The sequence below is a fragment of the Stomoxys calcitrans genome, chromosome 5 (genome assembly GCF_963082655.1).
Source record: "Stomoxys calcitrans chromosome 5, idStoCalc2.1, whole genome shotgun sequence".
In the NCBI taxonomy this organism is placed as follows: Eukaryota; Metazoa; Arthropoda; class Insecta; order Diptera; family Muscidae; genus Stomoxys; species Stomoxys calcitrans.
The window spans coordinates 29,999,050-30,020,220 of NC_081556.1; the positions used below are offsets into that span (position 1 = coordinate 29,999,050).

At 41.7% G+C, this 21,171-nt stretch overlaps 1 protein-coding gene across 5 annotated transcripts in view; it reads left to right on the forward strand.

Annotated features, from left to right (window-relative positions):
- The window catches only part of LOC106093722 (nephrin), a 442,943-nt gene that overhangs the window by 391,927 nt on the left and 29,845 nt on the right, over window positions 1-21,171 (forward strand). For all 5 annotated transcript variants that reach the window (XM_059368603.1, XM_059368606.1, XM_059368605.1 and 2 more), the window contains 4 exons: window positions 983-1,197; window positions 10,727-10,808; window positions 18,024-18,183; window positions 18,579-18,715. In XM_059368603.1, the coding sequence (XP_059224586.1) occupies window positions 983-1,197; window positions 10,727-10,808; window positions 18,024-18,183; window positions 18,579-18,715 (594 nt within the window). The remainder of the gene's footprint in view (window positions 1-982; window positions 1,198-10,726; window positions 10,809-18,023; window positions 18,184-18,578; window positions 18,716-21,171) is intronic.

Below are 21,171 nucleotides of genomic sequence, written 5' to 3' on the forward strand. Positions count from 1 at the left end.
TCTGTTTGTCAGTCTGCCTTTCTGCCTATCTCTGAGGCTGTCTCTCTGCATCTGTCTGTCCATTCGTCCACCCCTTCATCTGTCTGTTGAAAACATTCTAACTTTGTTTACTTTATTATAGTCCCAAATTGGCTCATGTTTCTACCTTCTAAAACCACAACTCCATTCGCATAAATATACACCAAAATGGTCTTCAGACCCATCTTCGGATTGTAGACCTTCATAGCCAAGCTTTTGATGGCAGTTTCAAATCAGACTGCCTTGTATAATTATTCTTTAGAATACCACAGATGCTACTTTCTAAAGCTGTGGTGGTACCACTACCTCTCCGTTTGTACTCCGACTCCTATTATCGGGGCGTTGCTTAATCTTAGCATATTCTGCCCAAAATTTTTTAATGAATATTTTATAATTGTATTTGATTAATAGATACCAAAAGTTGATTTCCTGAGATCGCCCGAAGATTGTCAGCAATTTGTTTTACCATAGGCTTCCTGTTCTATAAGCCATAGTTATTCTATCACTCTCAGTTATTATGGACTCCGGTAGGACCTATGACGCCTTAAACAATTTTTCATGCCTTAATAATTCGATCACTCACATTTAATGGAATTTTCAAAGTTTCTCCATCCTCCTTTGGCCTGGCCATGGCAATATTTTAAGAACCTCAATTTTACAAACGAATTGTCCTTGTGGTTAAGTGATTTACTACACGGCTGGTTGAAATCAATCACAGGAACTCAAGGTTTTTTTTTGCCAGAGAAAAAAAAAATTTTTTTCTTTTAATCGGCAGTTTGTGTGCCTGCCTTCCGTTTCCTGCTCATGTATTCGCGCATAAGGGAGTGTGTGTGTGTGTGTAAGCATATCTGATTTAATAAATTATTTCACAATCTCATGTCTTTGTAGGCTCTTTGCTGCTTACTGCTTACATTCATGCCATGCCTGCATTTATTCTTTATTTTCTCATTCTCTATCTTGACAGTTGCACCCGTATGCCGGCAAGGACAACGTACCGTCTACAGCACTGGACGACATGAGATGGCAAAAATCGCTTGTGAAATTGAAGCAAATCCAGCGGAAGCAACATACGTGTGGAGATTCAATGCAACACTTGCTGAAACAATTGATATACCGGCATCCCTCATAGCCATCGATCGAGGACGCAGCATTGCCCACTACACACCGGTGTCAGAGAATGTAAGTTAAACCAAATAGCCTTGGCCGATGGGCCATAAAAGAACTAAGAAATACAGTAAAGTGTGTGATATAAAGGGGCGGGAATCTTAAGCTAAAAGGTGTTATTTTTAAGAGTGATAGAACTTTAATATCAATAGTCGAAGAAAAAAACATTAATGAAAAATTGATTGCGGAGGGAGACAAAAACGGAACAGGAACGAAGGAAGCGCGCACGGCCCCTGTGTCCTCATGGACGACTGTGACTTCCAACCAAATAGTCATGGCCCATGGGCCATGAAAGAACTAAGAAATACAGCAAAGTGTGTGATATAAGGGGAGGGTATCTTAAGGTACAAGGTGGGTATTTCCCGTCCGTCTGTCTGTCGAAAGCACCCTTACTTTCGAAGGAGTAAAGCTGGCCGCTTGAAATTTTGCACAAAAACTTTTTATTACTGTAGGTCGGTTGGGATTTGAAATGGGCCAAATCGGTCAATGTTTTGATATTGCTGCCATATAAACCGATCTAGGGTCTTGACTTCTTGAGCCTCTAGTTTTTTCAAACAAAAAATTTCTCTAAAAAATGTCAGACTAAATTTTTTGCTGGTTTTTTAACACTAAAGTTCTGTCCCTCTAAAACTACTACCCCTATAGTAAGGCTTTTGCCAATGTATTTGAGTAAGTGTTTGTGTTGCTAGTGTATGTGACATGATGGCCGCTCAGGTTGCCAGGAGATGGTTGGTAAATGGCAAAAAGCGATTAAAATTGTTTGCAATGGTCGACTACAAAGACAGAAATAGCAAAGACTCCAAAACGTGGGTTCATGTCATTTGCCTAGACGGACGGATGGACATTCAGTGTTCAAAGTTAGGTTTACGCGTGGTAGGACGTGTGAATGTCAGATAGAGATAAACTAGCAAACCAACACGGAAAACATGTGAAATATTTGGCATGGAAATTGAAACAACGTCGACTTGAGATTTTTGCCCTCAACCAACGTTCTCACAGTAAGAGATAAGAATATGACATGACATAAGCAGGAGTGGAAGTGTAATGGGGCTTTTGCTTACGGGCGTTTAAATTTGTTTCATTCAACTGGGAAAAAATACTCAAAATAAGTCTTGGGCAAGATGCTTTGTATTGTCCAAGCATAAAAGGCATTGAAGACAATGTCAATAGGATTACGACTGCAATGGTGGAGCCTTTCGAAGACAGTGGTTTGCTTCGAGAAAGATATTAGCACAAAAACGGTTCTGAAGGAAAGGCGACAAGAGGGCACACAGAGGTGCCATAATCTAGGAACAATGAGGTCCATCGAAGTTATGAGCCTTCGATGGACCTCATTGTTCCTAGATTATGTCACCTCTGTGTGCCCTCTATTATCCTGTGCAAGTGTTTCCAGGAGTTACGATTCGTTCAGGTCATCCAATTGTATTCTATGATCTGTGTATAAGTCTACTGACCTCTGTTTCGAAACTCTTGTCGCCTTTCCGTTTGCGGACTTTATGGTAAAGGAAGCTTCCAACCATTTGAGACACCCAGACCTAATTGAATATTTCTGGCATTACTACAGAAGGATTCTGGCGGTATGAAATAAGGCCCCAATGCAATAAAGTCCCAAATAGAAAATGAACAAGTAAGAGCGTGCTAAGTTCGCTCGGGTCGAATCTTATATACCCTACACCATGAATCGCATTTGTCGAGTTCTATGCGCGGTATCTCTTTTTAGGCAAACCAAGAATATTGAATAAGAATTTTTATGCTATTGGAGCTATATCAAGTTATAGTCCGATTCGGATCATAAATAAATGCTGAACATTGTGGAAGTCACTGTGTAATATTTCAGTTCATTCGGATAAGAATTGCGCCTTGTAAGGACTCAAGAAGCAAAATCGGGAGATAGGTTTATATGGGAGCTGTAACAAGCTATTGATCGATTCAGACCATATTCGACACGTATGTTGAAAGTCACGAGAGAAATCGTTGAACAAAATTTCAGCCAAATCGAATAAGAATTGCGCTCTCTAGAGTCTCAAGAAGTCAAAACCCCAGATCGGTTTATATGGCAGCTATATCCGATGGACCGATTTTAACTATTCTTAGCACAGTTGTTGGAAATCATAACAAAACACGTCATGCAATATTTCTGCCAAATCGGATAGGAATTGCTCCCTGTAGAGGCTTAAGAAGTCAAGACCCCAGATCGGTTTATATGGCAGCTATATCAGGTTATGCACCGATTTGAACCATACTCAGCTCAGTTGTTGGAAATCATAACAAAACACGTCATGCAATATTTCTGCCAAATCGAATAGGAATTGCTCCCTGTAGAGGCTTAAGAAGTCAAGACCCTATATCGGTTTATATGGCAGCTATATCAGGTTATGCACCGATTTGAACCATACTCAGCTCAGTTGTTGGAAATCATAACAAAACATGTCATGCAATATTTCTGCCAAATAGCATAGGAATTGCTCCCTGTAGAGGCTTAAGAAGTCAAGACCCCAGATCGGTTTATATGGCAGCTATATCAGGTTATGCACTGATTAGAACTATTCTTAGCACAGTTGTTGAAAGTCATAACAAAACACCTCAAGCAAAATTTCAGCCAAATCGGATAATAATTGCGTCCTCTAGAGGCTCAAGAAGTCAAAACCCCAGATCGGTTTATATGGCAGCTATATCAGGTTATGGACCGATTTGAACTATTCTTAGCACAGTTGTTGAAAGTCCTAACAAAAAACCTCATTCTAAATTTCAGCCAAATCGGATAATAATTGTGTCCTCTAGTGGCTCAAGAAGTCAAGACCCAAGATCGGTTTATATGGCAGCTATATCAGGCTATGAACCGATTTAAACCATACTCAGCTGAGTTGTTGGAAGTCATAATGAAACACCTCATGTAATCTTTCAGCCATATAGGATAAGAATTACGCCCTCTAGAGGCTTAAGAAGTCAAGACCCCAGATCGGTTTATATGGCAGCTATATCAGGTTATGCACCGATTTGAACTATTCTTAGCACAGTTGTTGAAAGTCATAACAGAACACCTCATGCCAAATTTCAGCCAAATCGGATAATTCTTAATACAGTTGTTGGAAATCATAACAAAACACGTCATGCAATATTTCTGCCAAGTCGGATAATAATTGCGCCCTCTAGAGGCTCAAGAAGTCAAAACCCCAGATCGGTTTATATGGCAGCTATATCAGGTTATTAACCGATTTAAACTATACTCAGCTCATTTGTTAGAAGTCATAATGAAACACCTCATGTAAAATTTCAGCCTTATCGGATAAGAATTACGCCCTCTAGAGGCTTAAGAAGTCAAGACCCCAGATCGGTTTATAATGCAGCTATATCAAAACATGGACCGATATGGCCCATTTACAATACCAACCGACCTACACTAAAAAGAAGTATTTGTGCAAAATTTCAAGCGGCTAGCTTTTCTCCTTTGAAAGTTAGCGTGCTTTCGACAGACGGCCGGACGGACAGACGGACGGCCATGGCTAGATCGACATAAAATGTCACGACGATCAAGAATGGGGTCTGGGACGAATATTTCACGAAGTTACAAACAGAATGACGAAATTAGTATACCCCCATCCTATGGTGGAGGGCATAAAAATCGGGCCAGATTTGGATATAGCTCCCTCATATATATTCGTCCGATTTGCTTTAATAATGTAATAAAATGGTCATTTGTTAACCGATTCTCTCGAAATTTTGCAGGAAGGATTTTCACTCGACTCTCGAAATTGCTGTTGAATTTCATGGAAATCGGTTTAGATTTAAATATAGCTCTCATATATATATCGCCTGATTTTCACCCTTAAAGCCACTGCAAGCGCAATCTTTCCAAAATTTTGTACAAAGTTTTCCTCGACTACTACCACAATATCCATTGAGTTTGGTTGAAATCGGTTTAGATATAGCTCCCATATATATGTTCGTCCGATTTGTTTGCCAATTCTCTCGAAAATTAGCAGGAAGTTTTTCTCTCGCCATTGCTTTGGACTTTCATGAAAATCGGTCCAGATTTAAATATAGCTGCCATATATGTATATCGCCCAATATCATTCCAAGAGCCACTGCCATTAATTTATTTAGAAATCTTGTCAAAATGTTGGACAACGGTTCACATTTAGTCATAGCTCGTCAGATAATGGGTAATTTGCAATAAAATTGTATTGGGTTGCCCAAAAAGTAATTGCGGATTTTTCATATAGTCGGCGTTGACAATTTTTTTCACAGCTTGTGACTCTGTAATTGCATTCTTTCTTCTGTCAGTTATCAGCTGTTACTTTTAGCTTGCTTTAGAAAAAAAGTATATTTGATTAAAGTTCATTCTAAGTTTTATTAAAAATGCATTTACTTTCTTTCAAAAAATCCGCAATTACTTTTTGGGCAACCATAGTTTGTTAACCATAGTCATTACAGTTTGAACATACTTGCTCGAAATTTAATACGGATTGTTTAATAACACATCTGAAAACATCCGCTCATCAAAATTGGTTTAGAATTAGATGTAGCACCAACTTTGTACCTATAGGGTAGGTGTAAGCTATTATACAGTCGGCATCGCCCGACTTTTGCCTTTCCCTACCGGTGTGTTGTTAATACTTTTGGCTTCTTCTTTATAACCTACACCACCACTGTGGTATAGGGTATTATAAGTTTGTGCAGTTGTTTGCAACGCTTAGAAGGAGAAGAGCTAGACCCATTGATAAGTATACCGATCGATTCAGAAACACTTTCTGATTCGATTTAGCCATGTCCGTCTATGAGTCCATGTATTCTTGTAAACATAGTACACGTCGTATTTGTTGTCCACTCGTCACGAAATTTTGCACATGCCACTTTTTTGGATCAAGGACGAACGCTATTGATTTTGGAAAAAATCGGTTCAGATTTGGATATAGCTCCTATATATATGAATCGCCCAATTTGCACTTTAGTGGCTGTAGTAACTACAATTTTCAACCGATCTGCACAAAATTTGGCACGGATTGTGTCGTTACTGATCTTAACACATCTGGAAGATTTCATTAAAATCAGTTCAGATTTAGATATAGCTCCCATATATATGTATCGCCAGATTTCCACTTAAATGGCCGTAGTAACTATAATTTTCAACCGACCTGCACAAAATTTGGCATGGTTGGTTTTGCTAGCAATCTTAACATATCTTCATCAAAATCGGTGCAGATTTAGATATAGCTCCCATATATATGTATCGGCCGATTTGCACTTAAATGGCCGTAGTAGCTACAATTTTCAACCGATCTGCACAAAATTTTGCACGGATTGTTTTGTTACTGATCTTAAACTATGTGCAACATTTCATCAAAATCGGTTCAGATTTAGATATAGCTCCCATATATATGTATCGCCCGATTTCCACTTAAATGGCCGTAGTAACCACAATTTTCAACCAATCTCTTCGAAAAAAGTCGGTTCAGATTTAGATATATCTCTCACATACATTTATCTATTGCCCGAATTCATAATTGTAGGGTAGGTGTAGGGTATTATATAGTCGGCTCCACCCGACTTTAGCCTTTCCTTACTGGTTTCATTTTAACTCTGCCCAAAGATAAAATTCTTCTCCTCATTCTCCTGCCTACTCCCCCTCCTGGGTAAGAATTGGATACTTAACATAATGGCTCATGTGATTGAAATGTCTCTTTTGGGCTCTTTTATATATATGGCCAAATGGTATGAATGTGTTTTGCCAGTGAGTAAGCAATAAATCATCAAATTTTCCAAAATAGATTCACATAATTTTCGAAATGAATTGCGGTTTCTGACCTTTAACTGTTAGGAGCTTTGTGTTGGGGGCGTTAAAGGCGGATTGAAAAAGGATACTCATCTACTATAATAAGCTTTTAGAAGTCTACCCTTCACAAAAAAAGGGTAAATGAATTGAGTTGTCTAAAATTGAATATTAGAGTGTCCAGCCATTTGAAAATAAAAATAGAAAACAAGTAAAAGCGTGCTAAGTTTGGCCGGGCCGAATCTTATATACCCTCCGCCATGGAGCGCATTTGTCGAGTTCTTTTCCCGACATCTCTTCTTAGGCAAAAAATGATATAAGAAAAGATTTGCTCCGCTAATAGAGCGATATCAAGATATGATCCGGTTTAGACCACAATTAAATTATATGTTGGAGACCTGTGTAAAATTTCAGCCAATTCGAATAAGAATTGCGCCCTTTGGGGGCTCAAGAAGTAAAATAGAGAGATCGATTTATATGGGAGCTGTATCGGGCTATAGACCGATTCAGACCATAATAAACACGTATGTTGATGGTCATGAGAGGATCCGTTGCACAAAATTTCAAGCAAATCGGATAGGAATTGCGACCTCTAGAGGCTCAAGAAGTCAAGATCCCAGATCTGTTTATATGGCAGCTATATCAGATTATGAACCGACTTGAATCATACTTAGCACAGTTGTTGAATATCATAACAAAACACGTCGTGCAAAATTTCATTCAAATCGGATAAGAATTGCACTCTCTAGAGGCTCAAGAAGTCAAGACCCAAGATCGGTTTGTTTGGCAGCTATACCAGTTTTTGGACCGATTTGAACCATACTTAACACAGTTGTTGGATATCATAACAAAACACGTCGAGCAAAATTTCAATCAAATCGGATGAGAATTGCGCCGTCTAGGGGCTCAAGAATTCAAGACCCAAGATCGGTTTGTATGGCAGCTATACCAGTTTATGGACCGATTTGAACCATACTTAACACGGTTGTTAGAAGTGATACTAAAACACTATGTGCAAAATTTCAGTCTTGTCGGATGAGAATTGCGCCCTCTAGAGGCTCATGAAGTCAAGACCCAAGATCGGTTTGTGTGGCAGCTATATCAAAACATGGACCGATATGACCCATTTACAATACCAACGGACCTACACTAATAAAAAGTACTTGTGCAAAATTTCAAGCGGCTAGCTTTACTCCTTCGAAAGTTAGCGTGCTTTCGACAGACAGACGGACGGACGGACATGGCTAGATCGAGATAAAATGTCGCGACGATCAAGAATACATATACTTTATGGGGTCTCAGACGAATATTTCGAGTAGTTACAAACAGAATGACGAAATTAGTATACCCCCCCCATCCTATGGTGGAGGGTATAAAAATAGAGAGTAGTTGCCAACGAACTTTCCTTTAAGGAAATTAGGTTGTATTTCTCCCCTAACAATGAGTCTGATTCAAGCTTTTATCTCAATGATAAGAGACCCACTCTTTATAGTCGGAGTGTCGCAGAGTGATACCACATAGAGAAGTTAAACACTGTTGAACACCTTAGTTATTGGCAATATTAGTGAGGGGATAAGCCCAATTTAAAACAGTTTATGATGTTCTTGCTAGTATTCAACCCCAGACCAGCTTCACAGGCGTAAAGCTAGTCTCTGTGCCACAGGGGTGGTATTGTGGAAGTAAGCCAATGCGTAGGTTTCTGTTAGGTTATATTGGCAGCCCGAAATCAGACATTTTTGTCAATTAAGATACCATAGCGGCGGCAGACAAAACCCTCAGTTGGAAATGGAGGCCACGATCCCTGCATGCTGAGCAGTGCTTACTAACAAATAATCTGTCAACGGAGCATCTTTATATAAAAATGAAAGTGTTGCACTTTGTTTGTTTGTCAAATGCGAATTTTCCCATGAACATTCCATTAAGGAAGTGGGGCAAACTTCTCACTAATCAATGAGTGCTGTCCGATTCAATTTTAAGCTCAATGATAAGCAACCTCCATTTTATAGCCGAGTCCGAACGGCTTGCCGCAGAACGACACCTCTTTGTGGAGAGGTTTTTACATGGTTTTTACCTCACAAATGTCGCCAGCATTAGGAGGGGATAACCACCGCTGAAAATTTGTCTGATGTTCTCAGGCTTCGAACCAAGGCGTTCAGCGTCATAGGCGAACATGCTAAGCTCTGCGCTACGGTGGCCTCCTGGCTGAACCGATTACCTTGAAATTTTTACAGATTGTGTAGGTTGGTCTGGAAGGAAACATAGGCTATGTAATTTTTTGATATCGGAAGTGGGACGGACCCTCCCCCTTACCCCAAAAGTACTAACCAAAAATAAAAGTGGACCGATCGGGACAATATGGGACTCAAATGAATGGTATTCAGGAGTAGAGTACGAATTTCATATTAAAAATTGGGTCAAAGTAATGGGGGGGAATCCCCTCCAGAACCCCTAAAATAGGTTTTTTGGACGATTATGACAATTTGGGACTCAAATGAAAGGTATTCGGCGGTATATTGCGAAAATGGTCAGGAAGGAGAAATAGGCTCTATAACTTGTTGATTTCGGAAAGGGAAGGACCCTCCCCCGTTACCCAAAAACATCACCCAAAATCTAAAGTGGACCGAACGGGACAATATGGGTATCAAATAAAAGGTATGGGAAAGTAAAATACGAATATAGTATTAAAATTGGGGTCTAAGTACCCATCGGGCCGCCCCAACCCCAAAAATTCCCCCAAAACAGACATATAGGACGTTCATGTCAATATGGGCCTCAAATGAAAGTTATTCGGGAGAAGATTACGAATCTGGCATACAGAATCAGTTCGAAGAATAGGGGGTTACCCTACCTCCCAAAAATGGCCATATGACCCATCATGACTACATGGGATTCGTTTTTTTTTTGTTTGTTCCGAAGAATCAAAAACGGCTGAACCGATTTTCTTAAAATTTTCACAGATTGTATAGGTTGGTCTGATCCTCTAAACAGATATATTCGACATTCATGTCAATATGGGCCGCAAATGAAAAGTTTTCGACAGTAGGTTACAAATATGGCATAGAAATTAGGTCCAAGTGATGGGAGGTCGCTCCACCCCCATGTACCCCCTAATGTGCATATTAGCCGACCATGTCTATATGGAACTCAAGTGAAAGTTTTTTGGGAATCGATTACGAATATGACAACTTGATTTGAAATGTCCGAGTGTCATTCCTCCCCTAAAAAGCACTTCTCACTATCCTAATTTTCAAAACCACCAGATCTTAGAGATTGGTAATGCGATTCGTTTGAAATTTTTTTTTGCGCTAGGGTTGGGTGCCTCAGGGGCCGTCGAAATCCCTTCAAATGGGTATAAAAATCAATCACGACAATATTGAGCTCAAACGAAAGGTGTTTGAGAGAAAAAAACGAATTTGATACCCAATTGAAGAGCCATATGTTTGGGGAACTGGCCACCCGAAAACACCTCACTGAGTTTGAATTGAAGCCTAAGTTTACTAAAGATTATGCATTTTGTTGTTATGCCTATTTTTGGGCGTTTATGTGGTAGACTCGTATATTTCTTTGTTTTATGTGTGCGTACATCATGCTCCAGTATCCAGAGAACACCATTAATGAATGCTAAACTCTACTCACCACAACGTTGCCTATTCTGTGTGTTGCTCTCCCATTATCTGTATTGCTAACCAAATGTCAGTGTCTATTATTGCCTTCTAATGTTATTGTTATGTTATTTTCTCTCCATCTCTCTCACTCTCTTCGTTTTTATTGCAGGACTATGGCACTTTATTGTGCTGGGCCAGTAATGAAATCGGCGATCAAACAGAACCGTGTGTCTATACAGTAACGCCAGCAGGTAAGTTTGCTGCTTTATACGCCTTTTCGTTATTGTTTATGCTTTGCCTATCTGACTCTTCTGCCGGAGGTGTGGTGGAGCTCCCATCTTTAGGCTTCATAATCCTTTTGCTTTTGTTGAGCGATGGACGAAAGGTGTTGGTCTGATGATGACTGTGTACACAAGCAGACAGTCAACAATTCATTTTGCCGTTCATCGTTGTCATGCATCCATCATTTGAGTGTAAAAATAATGAATTTTCAAAAAATTGAGGATGGTATGGATGGCATGGATGATGATGCGTGAATAAATTCACTGTTTGCACCAAGGGCGTAACGTTAATCGTTGCCATGGCCTTTGCCATACGATATGGCTGGATGGTGGATGCTGTTTGTTGTTATTGTTTTTCGCTGTGGTGGTCCTTGATGTCTATGCTCTTGTGTTTTGTCTCCGTTTTATTATGCTAATATACACTGCCCTCTATGCGGGATATTAATGCCATCTCTTCTACAGCTCACACATACATACATATGTCGAAGTATACTCGCACAGAGCCATATACAGCAGTATGATGATGTTAATGTTGGTCTGACAACAACCGTCGACAAAGACCATATGCAAACATCATTTTTCAATTTTTCATTTGACATTTTACAGGAAGCATGGGCGAGAAATTAAAAAAACGGCGCTGTGAGTGGTAAATCCGGTGATAGCCACGGCTATGAGAGTAATGTATGAATTAGCAAGAGGACATTTAATTTGGCCTCATCAACCATAATAGATAGGCGATTCAATGTTATAGCTTAGCATGCATGGAAATCCACATAAGAGGACTATAAGAAACCGACTAATTATACCCTACACCACTACTGTGGTACAAGGTATTTTTTAACGGAGTGCATTTGTTTGTTACACCCAAAAGGAAGAGGGATAAACCCATTGTTAAGTATACCAATGGACTCAGAATCACTTTCTGATTCGACTTAGTAGTGTCTATCTGTCTGTCCGTCTATCTGTCTGTCGGTCTGCCCATGTTGATTTGTGTACAAACTACAGGTCGCAATTTTAATCCGATCGTCTTAAAATTTGGAACAGGCATGTTTTTCGGCTAATAGGCGAAGCCTATTGAAAATGAAAAACAAGTAAAAAGGCGTTAAGTTCGGCCGGGCCGAACTTTGGATACCCACCACCTCGGGTATATATGTAAACCACCTTTCATCAAAATTCGGTGAAAATTTCATACCTTATACTCATATACCTCATACCGATCTGAACTATATACGACACGGATATCGAAAAGCCGAACATAAGTCACTTTGTCAAATTTCAGTGAAATCCGATTATAAATGCGCCTTTTATGGGGCCAAGACTTTAAATCGAAATATCGGTCTACATGGCAGCTATATCCAAATCTGGACCGATTTGGGCCAAGTTGCATAAACATGTCGAAGAGCCTAACACTGAGCACTGTCCCAAATTTCGGCGAAATCGGACAATAAATGCCTCTTTTATGGGCCCTAAACCTTAAATACAGAGATCGGTCTATATGGCAGCTATATTCAAATCTGGACCGATCTGGGCAAAATTGAAGAAGGACGTCGAAGAGCCTAACCAAACTTACTGTCTCAAATTTCAGCGACATCGGACAATAAATGCGTCTTTTATGGTCCCAAAACCTAAAACCTAGATATCGGTCTATATGGCAGCTATATCCAAATCTGGACCGATCTGTGCGATATTGCAGAAGTATGTCAAGGGGCTTAACTTAACTCACTGTTCCAAATTTCGGGGCATCGGGCAATAAATGAGCATTTTATGGGCCCAAAACCATAAATCAAGAAATCGGTCTATATGGCAGCTACATCTAAATTTGAACCGATCTGGACCAAATTGAAGAAATATCACAAAGGGCCTAACACATCTCACTGTCCAAAATTTCAGCAAAATCGGATAATGAATGTGGCTATTATGGGCCTTACACCATAAATCGGAGGATCGATCTATATGGCAGCTATATCCAAATCTGGACCGATCTGAGCCAAATTAACGAAGGATGTCGATGGGCATTACATAATTCACTGCCCCGAATTTCATCATAATCGGATAATAAATGTGGCTTTTGTGGGCCTAAGACCCTAAACCGGAGGATCGGTCTATATGGCAGCTATATCCAAATCTGAACCGATCTGGACCAAATTAAAGCAACATGTCAAAGGGCCTAAGGCAACTCACTGTCCCAAATTTCAGGAAAATGGGATAATAAATGTGGCTTTTATGGGCCTTAGACCCTAAATCGGAGGATCGGTCTATATGGCAGCTATATCCAAATCTAGACCGAACTGAGCCAAATTGACAAAGGATGTCGAAGGGCCTAACACAACTTACTGTCCCAAATTTCAACAAAATTGGATAATAAATGTGGCTTTTATGGGCCTAAGACGCTAAATCGGCGGATCGGTCTATATGGGGGCTATATCAAGATATAGTCCGATATAGCCCATCTTCGAACTTAACCTGCTTATGGACAAAAAAAGAATCTGTGCAAAATTTCAGCTCAATATCTCTATTTTTAAAGACTGAAGCGTGATTTCAACAGACAGACGGACAGACGGACGGACATGGCTAGATCGTCTTAGATTTTTACGCTGATCAAGAATATATAGAATATACTTTATAGGGTCGGAAATGGATATTTCGATGTGTTGCAAACGGAATGACAAAATGAATATACCCCCATCCTTCGGTGGTGGGTATAAAAAACGGTTCAGATTTGGATATAGCTCCGTATATATATGTTCGTCCGATTTGCGGTTAGGTTAGGTTGAAAAGAGGGTGCAGATCAGAACGTCTCATCATCTTCCCCGCATGCCCTATACATGCTACCACTTGCCGCACCGATTTTACATAAGGGAGCTCATAGTACCATGTGTCTGGTCATGATACCAATAGCTATACGGACCTCCTTCTTGCTTCCTTTCATTAATAGCCTCGTCTTCTCACAGTCTGGATCCCCCCATAGGATCTTCGCCGTCCTACCGACCGTTTTTCCGTTCCACAATGTTGCATGCGCATTCGTCGCCCACTCCCTTAACTCGGACTGCGTCGACCCGAAAGGGCTCGGGTTAACCAAGTTTATTGACGGCAGTCCTCTGGCTTTCTCCGCCAAATCGTCTGCTCTTTCATTTCCCCTTACTCCGTTATGGCCCGGCAATGCGTCAGCATCTGTAATAGGTCATTTATGGTGGTCACCCATAGGAGTGGCGATAAAATGCCCCCTGTGGCGTGCCCTGTGCCACTTTCTACCTTATATTTATGCCATGGGACACACAATTTATCCACCTGTTCCTTAGCATATGGTTTATCCAGTCTCTAAGGACGGGGTCCACCCGGTACTGGTCTAAGGATTGGATCAGTGTGTCGGTCCGCTTCGCTGTTAAAAGCTCCCTCGATGTCAATGCATACCGCCAGTGTGTACGTTTTGGCATCGAAGGATTCTTCTATTTTATGCACAACCTCGTGCAGGGCAGTCTCCACCGACCTTCCCTTAACATAGACATGCTGTTTGTATTTGAGCACTTCGCTGGATGTCATATTCTTTATCATGGTGTCCACAATACATTCCATGGTTTTAAGTAGAAAGGACGTAAGACTTATGGGTCTGTAGGCCTTTGGTGTCGCATAACTTGCTTTGCCGGGCTTGGGTTTAATACCACCCTTGCCTCCTGCCAGGTTTTCCGAGTATATGCAAGTCCAAGACACGCTGTGAAAATTTTGGCCAGACGAGGCGCCAGATAGTCTGCCTTTTTCTGTAGTAACACCGAAAATATTCCATCAGGTCTGGGTGACTTAAATGGTTTAAAGCTCCTCCACGATTCCTTCACCCTAAATTCCGTTATTATAAATCTTCGATCAACGTCATTATTCCAAGATTCCGGTGTCTCCGTGAGTCCCTTCGTATCCTGTGGAAAACGGATTTTCATCAAAAGCCTCAATATGTCCACCGTTGTCTCTGCTCTCAGCCCATGTCGTCTACTAAAGTTTCCGTTTGGAAATGGGTTTTTGAGAGAAAATTTTTAATTTTTGGCGTCGTCATTAACGCTATCGACTTGTTCGCAGAAAAGCTTTCAGGAGGCACGTTTTGCCGGTCTGGTATTCTTATTGTATTCCATGAGCCGTATGTAATACACATCCCAATAAACTTCCGCTTTTTTACGACGTGCTCTGTTAAAAAGTCTGCGGACCTCTTTTCCAATATTGGGAATCTCCCCGGTCATCTAGGATTTTTCTTAGGCTGATTTCCTTTCCCGAAGAGGACAACTATCTTCGAAGGATCCCACCAGTGCAGTCGTAATCCTGTTGACATTTTCGTCAATCTCTTCTATGCTTGGACAATCTACATTATCTTACCCAAGTCTTCTTCTGAGTAGCCTTCCGAATTTTGTCCAGTTGGTTTTCAACTTATTCCGGAAGCTTATCGGATTCGGCGCTGGCTGTGCTATTCTAAACCTAATGTAGCGAGGGTCAGAGAAAGAGTGTTCCATGGAGAGCCTCCAATTCTGAACGTTATCGATCAGATTTTCCGAACATATCGTCACATCTAATACCTCCTCCCTAATCCTATTAACAAAGGTAACGGTGTTACAAATATTAAGTGTTATTAGGTATTTAGTATCCAAGAACTCTGTCAGGGCTTGGCCCCGCTTATTAGTGTTGGTACTACCCCACGAAATGTGGTAAGAGTTCGCATCGCACCCTATTAGTACCTTGTTTCCTGTCTGTTTTGCTTTCCTCACCAGCCGTTGCAGCTCAGACATGGGTGGCGGTGTCGGATAGTCGAAAAGCAGATAAAGTGATGCCAGGTATGCTCCACCGTCTCCCCGTCTCACCACTGTTGCATCGGACGATGACAACTCTGGGGAAAATATAAAATTCAAATTTTTATGACAAATAACGCAGGTCCTCGGCCGAGTATCAGTGTTAGCATAGAATAATTGGTAGTTGATATGGTTCAGTCCAGAAACTTTGTTCCGGGTCGTCCATGGCTCTTGAATTAAGGCAATGTGAATCTTGTCCTTGCTGATTATCTCCATCAGAGCGTGTGTAGCAGTCTCATCCGGGTGAAGGTTTATCTGGATTACCTCAATCATTGGTTCTCCAGTAAATGGACATCTTGGGAGTAGGTGATGATCTCATCGTCTGCTCGCTGTTCTTTAGACTGCATTGACTTTCCTGTCACTGCACTGCCTGATGTCATCGTTTTAGGTTCATTGCCTAGTCTAGTCTTCCGACTTTTTATAAAGTCGGTAATGGTTCCATCGTCGGGTTACTGTTCGTTAAGCTTTATTGGGTTTCCATTCCCTGTACTGCCTGGTGTTTCAATACTAGAATCTTTGCTTATTTTAGCCTTCCATATCTTTGCTTGCCCAAGAATCCCAACATGCGATCCGTCGCAAGTTTTCTGCCCCATCACTTGATGAAGACCGTAGCCCTTGTGAGCTGGGGGATATCCATCTTTCTCACCAGGTCGAGCTTTGCGCCCTCTCAGGGAGCGTGAATACCTCTGACGAGCTGTTTGATGGTATCAATACTTTCCGTCGATGGAAAACGCAGCGTAAAGATGTCCCCTCTAAGCTCGCAGCTCATCATTTGTATGGGTGGACCCTCTACAGAGTTCCATACATGTTCAAAAATCCGATCGTTAACCAGATCCTCCACTTGGTACCGATGATCTGGTGGAATCTTACCGGATGCACAGCCAATATTGATGACTGCATAAGTCAGCTCATCTCTGTTGTTCTTCCTTGCCACTCTGGCGTAAGAGGGCGGCTCCTTACCATTCTCAGCGACCATCTTCCCCTTCCGTGATGGCTGTGGCCTTTTGAAATACACAGTCTTCCATGAGGACTCAGGGGCCGTGCTTGCTTCCTTCGTTCCTGTTCCAACTTTGTCCACCTCCGCAGGACACTGTCTGTAGTCTCCATTGCGGGATGGATGGCTTGGTTTTCCCAGAATACTTGAAAGCGGGAGCTCTTTTTCTTCTTCAGTATTTTAGCAGTGTTATGCTCTTCGGGAGATCTGATTCTTTTTCCAGCTTCCGTAGAAGTGCTTGGAATGTCAGTTCTATCCCTTCAAGCATCCTGCACTTTCGCTCGATTACGCTGCCGGTACATACTCCTCTGTCTCTTTCGTCGTGCATCGAATGCTTTCTCGATCTGCTTGTGAGCTTAGCAAAGCCATCGCTCACTTCTTCTGTCATCCCATTGCCCTCATCTCTCGATTCGGCTGCGATGACTGTTTCATTGACTCAGTCGCTGTCTGAATCCGAGTCAGAAACACCACCATTACTTAAAGGCCGTCTCTTCCTCATCAATTAGTCTGACGACTAGTTGTGAGTTGTGCGCTTGAAGCATTACTCTCGACTACAGGTGCCAAGGCACCCACACCTATAGGAGGGGAGGACTACATGCTGCGGTCTGACGCCACCACCGCAGATGTTGAGTCTTTGGAGACCATTTCTAGCCTACTCCAAAAGGCTTTAAAATTTTTTTTCGTAATAGGTAGTACCTATTCCGCTATACGAATATATATTTATTTTTCTTTGAGGAGCGAAATAAAAACACGTCCGCTTCACGCAACGGCTACTCATCTGATTTGCGGTAATAATGCAATAAAATGGTCATTTGTAAACCGATTCTCTTGAAATTTGGCAGAAAGGATAGTCCTATGACATAAATGGTGAATTTCATAGAAATCGGTTCAGATTTAGATATAGCTCTCTTATATATATATATCGCCCGATTTTCGCTCCTAGGGCCACTGCAAGCGCATTGATTGATAAATCTTCCCAAATCTTAGTACAACGCTCGAAATGTGATACGGATTTTTTCATAACCCATCTCAAAACATCTGGCGAGGTCCATCAAAGTTGGTTTAAAAATAGATATAGCTCCCACTTTAAACCTATAGGGTTGGTGTAGGGTATTATAAAGTCGGCACCGGGTTTTGGACTATTTTTTTCCAAAGAAAATCGGTTGGCTAGTCTATATAGCAGCTATATCTAAATATGATGTGGTCTCAAGCATATTCTGCGCAGATATCAAGGAAAGTAATACAACCCACTCTTCCGATACGGTCCAATGTGGAGCATGTTTGGAGCATGTTTTTTTCTGGTTTTTATCATTTCGTAAAACGTATCTCCCTCTAATCCTATAATATTTTCCCATTTTTTTTTTTCAGGTGAACCCGATCCCTTGATAAATTGCACTCTGCTCAATCAAACTTCGACTGGTTTTCAAATCGAATGCCTTGAGGGCTTTGATGGTGGTCTGCAGCAGGATTTTATAATGGAAGTTTATGTGAATGGCACAACACGGCATCCAAAAATCTACAAATCAAAGTTGGTATCAATTTGTTTGGAATTAAAGCAACATGAAGCAAATTTAAAACAACACGTTTCTTACTTTTTTCTTTCCTGTTTTTTTCTTGCCCAAAACCTGCAATGGCTGCTGCTGTATGTGTGTGTGTGTGTGTGGTTAAACAACTGGACAAACACTAATGCGATACTTTAAACAAAACTACTGCACATTTGTACCGTATCGAATGTATTGCACTGATACTACTGCAAAATACATGCAAATTGCAATTTGCATTTTTGTATATGACACTTGATGTGCAATGAACTAACAACAACAACAACAACGAACTTTCAAAATGCTATTGAACACTGACTACTATGGCTCATGATGCTGTTGCATGTGCTGGCAACTTTCATGTCTCGGCTACCCCTCTTAGGACACCTTATTTTGAGGTGCGTGGCCTGATACCAGGTGCTGGTTATAATGTTTTTTTGGTTGCTCACAACAGCAAAGGACGCAGCAATGCAACCATCCTGCAGGTCTACACACTCAAGGATCCGGAAAAACAGACAGGTTTGTAGCAATTACCGAGAACATTCTTTGTTACCATAGTAGTTTGTGTGAATTTTGAAATTTACCACTAAAGAAATGGACGTTCCTTTTTGGATTGTGAGATTATGAGAGAATGAGAGAGAAGTCAAAAATGGAAAATCAATACTTTAATATATGAGAGAATAGGTGTCTTTTTCGAGAAATTGCCGGGCGAAAGGTAGAAAAATTATTAAATAAAGGGGTTTAGTTCCGTTGGGCCCATTTTATGTACACTGCACCATATATTCGCATAGATTTATTTGCAAGTAAACTACTATAGATCATAAACCCATTTACATCAAAATCAGGAAAAAAGATAAGCATGGGAAATTTGCGGTGATATGGAACATCCTTGGACTCTTAACTGGAAGCTTAGAATAACTCACTTTACATGATTTTAGCGAATTGAAATAGGAATTGTGCCCTTCAATGGGTTTCCTGGCGTCTCTGGAAAAAAAGTAAACACAGTAGATCGGTATATATGATAGTTTTATCCGGTTATGGACCGCTTCAGATTATACTTGGTATGGATGTTGAAGGTTTTAAGCTTCATCAATAAGAAGTAGCTGTGCAAAATTTCAAGCTGTTGACTTCATTCGTTCATCCGCTATCGTGATTTCCACAGATGGGCGACAGACGCAAGGACATGTGTAGATCGACTCAGAATATCAAGACCATCAGGAACATATACATAGTTTATAGGGTCGCAGACCAATATTTGGAAGTGTTTCAAACGAAATGAATATACTTAGATTCCCATCCTTTAGTGTAAGGTATAGAAATATGCTCCTTTGTCAGAAGGTGTCTACTAATGATCAACAGGTAGGTTACATGACTTATCTGTAACAATACCATGGCAGCCAGTTGTACGCACCGGATTGACCCGATGGAATCATGATCGGCAAGGGCTGCCGCCTCAGTGTACGTGTTCGTCTTCTTTCGTCATGGGAGAGGCACATCCCGGAGTGCATTCTCCGCACGCTTCTGGTCCGTGCCGGGATTGAAAAGAACCCCGGACCCTGGTTCTGTTCAGTTTGGCAGAACCGCCTTCATCAACGGTCGGTGTCGGTGAGGTTTAACCCGTGCATGGAGTGGGTACATTTCCGATCTTGCTCTGGCCTCACTTCACTACGGGAGTATAGTCATACTGGCTATGTCGCAAGGTGCTGTGCGAACCTAGCCAGCAGTGGGTCACAAGCGTCGTCGTCGTCGCCTTCTGCGTCCTCGTCGTCGGACTATGTGACCCCCACGACCTCTCCCGTACGGCAATTTACGCAACGGCAGCATTCCAGCCCAAATATTGCCAGACCAGTTCCGGGAAGTGTATCGTTTTTGCAGTTAAACTGCAACGGACTTAGTGGCAAGATCGATGAGATTGTGGACTTTATGAGTCGGAAGGGTATATTGGTCGCAGCGATCCAGGAGACAAAAGCTGACCAACACCAGCTTGCACAGTTGTCACGGTTACAATGTGCTACGTAAGAATCGCTCAAGGAATGGAGGTGGGAGATTGGCCTTTGTGATGCATCATTCCGTGCAATATAGACCTATCTCGCCATGGTGCTAACGACACCTACATGGAATGCATGGGGCTAGCAGTCAGGTCCGGTACTGCCGAGATAGAGCTATATAACGTGTACATTACGCCGGTTGTTAGCTGTGTCCCGATTAATGGCCAGGCTTACAACCCCGACATAAGTGGGTTGCTATCTGGCTATAATCGTCTGGTTCTAGGGGACTTTAATACGCATCACACGTCATGGCATTCTCCCCTAGCTAACGACCAGCGTGGCATAGCTTTGGCAGAGCAGATTGAAAGCTCCACGTTTTTCACGGTGAATGCGGATGCCCCCACTAGAATTACGAGGAGGTGCACCAGCTCGCCAGACATCTCCATTGCATCCCCTGATCTCCTGAGTGACGTATCATGGCAAGCCGTCATCTCTTTGGGGTCAGATCACCTCCCCATGTTCATAACCTCTGAGGGACGGACGTTTATCAATCATAAGAAGGCCGATTGAAATGGCTTCAGAGAGTATATAAATCGCCGGTTCAGTGAACTGCCACCCTCTCTGATGTGCTAGTGGCCGAGAGGAAATTCCGAGACATCATTAACGCAGCAGCCGCTCGCTTTACACCAGCCGGTCGAATACACCAAGTGCGGCCCAATTTCCCGGCGCAAGCAGTGGTACTCGCAGATGAGCGTGATGGGATTCATGCTGTGGACCCTCCTAATCCCAAAATCAGCGAGCTGAATCTGGAAATAAACAGGTTGGTCAACGAACATAGGCGCAATTTGTGGCTGGAACACTTGGAGCAATGTAACTTAGGCACCGGTGTAGGCAAACTGTGGTCTAATGTTAAGTCACTCTCGAACCCCGGTAGACGGGATGACAGGACCTTAGTCACTTTTGGCGTAATAACCGTGGCTGATCCGA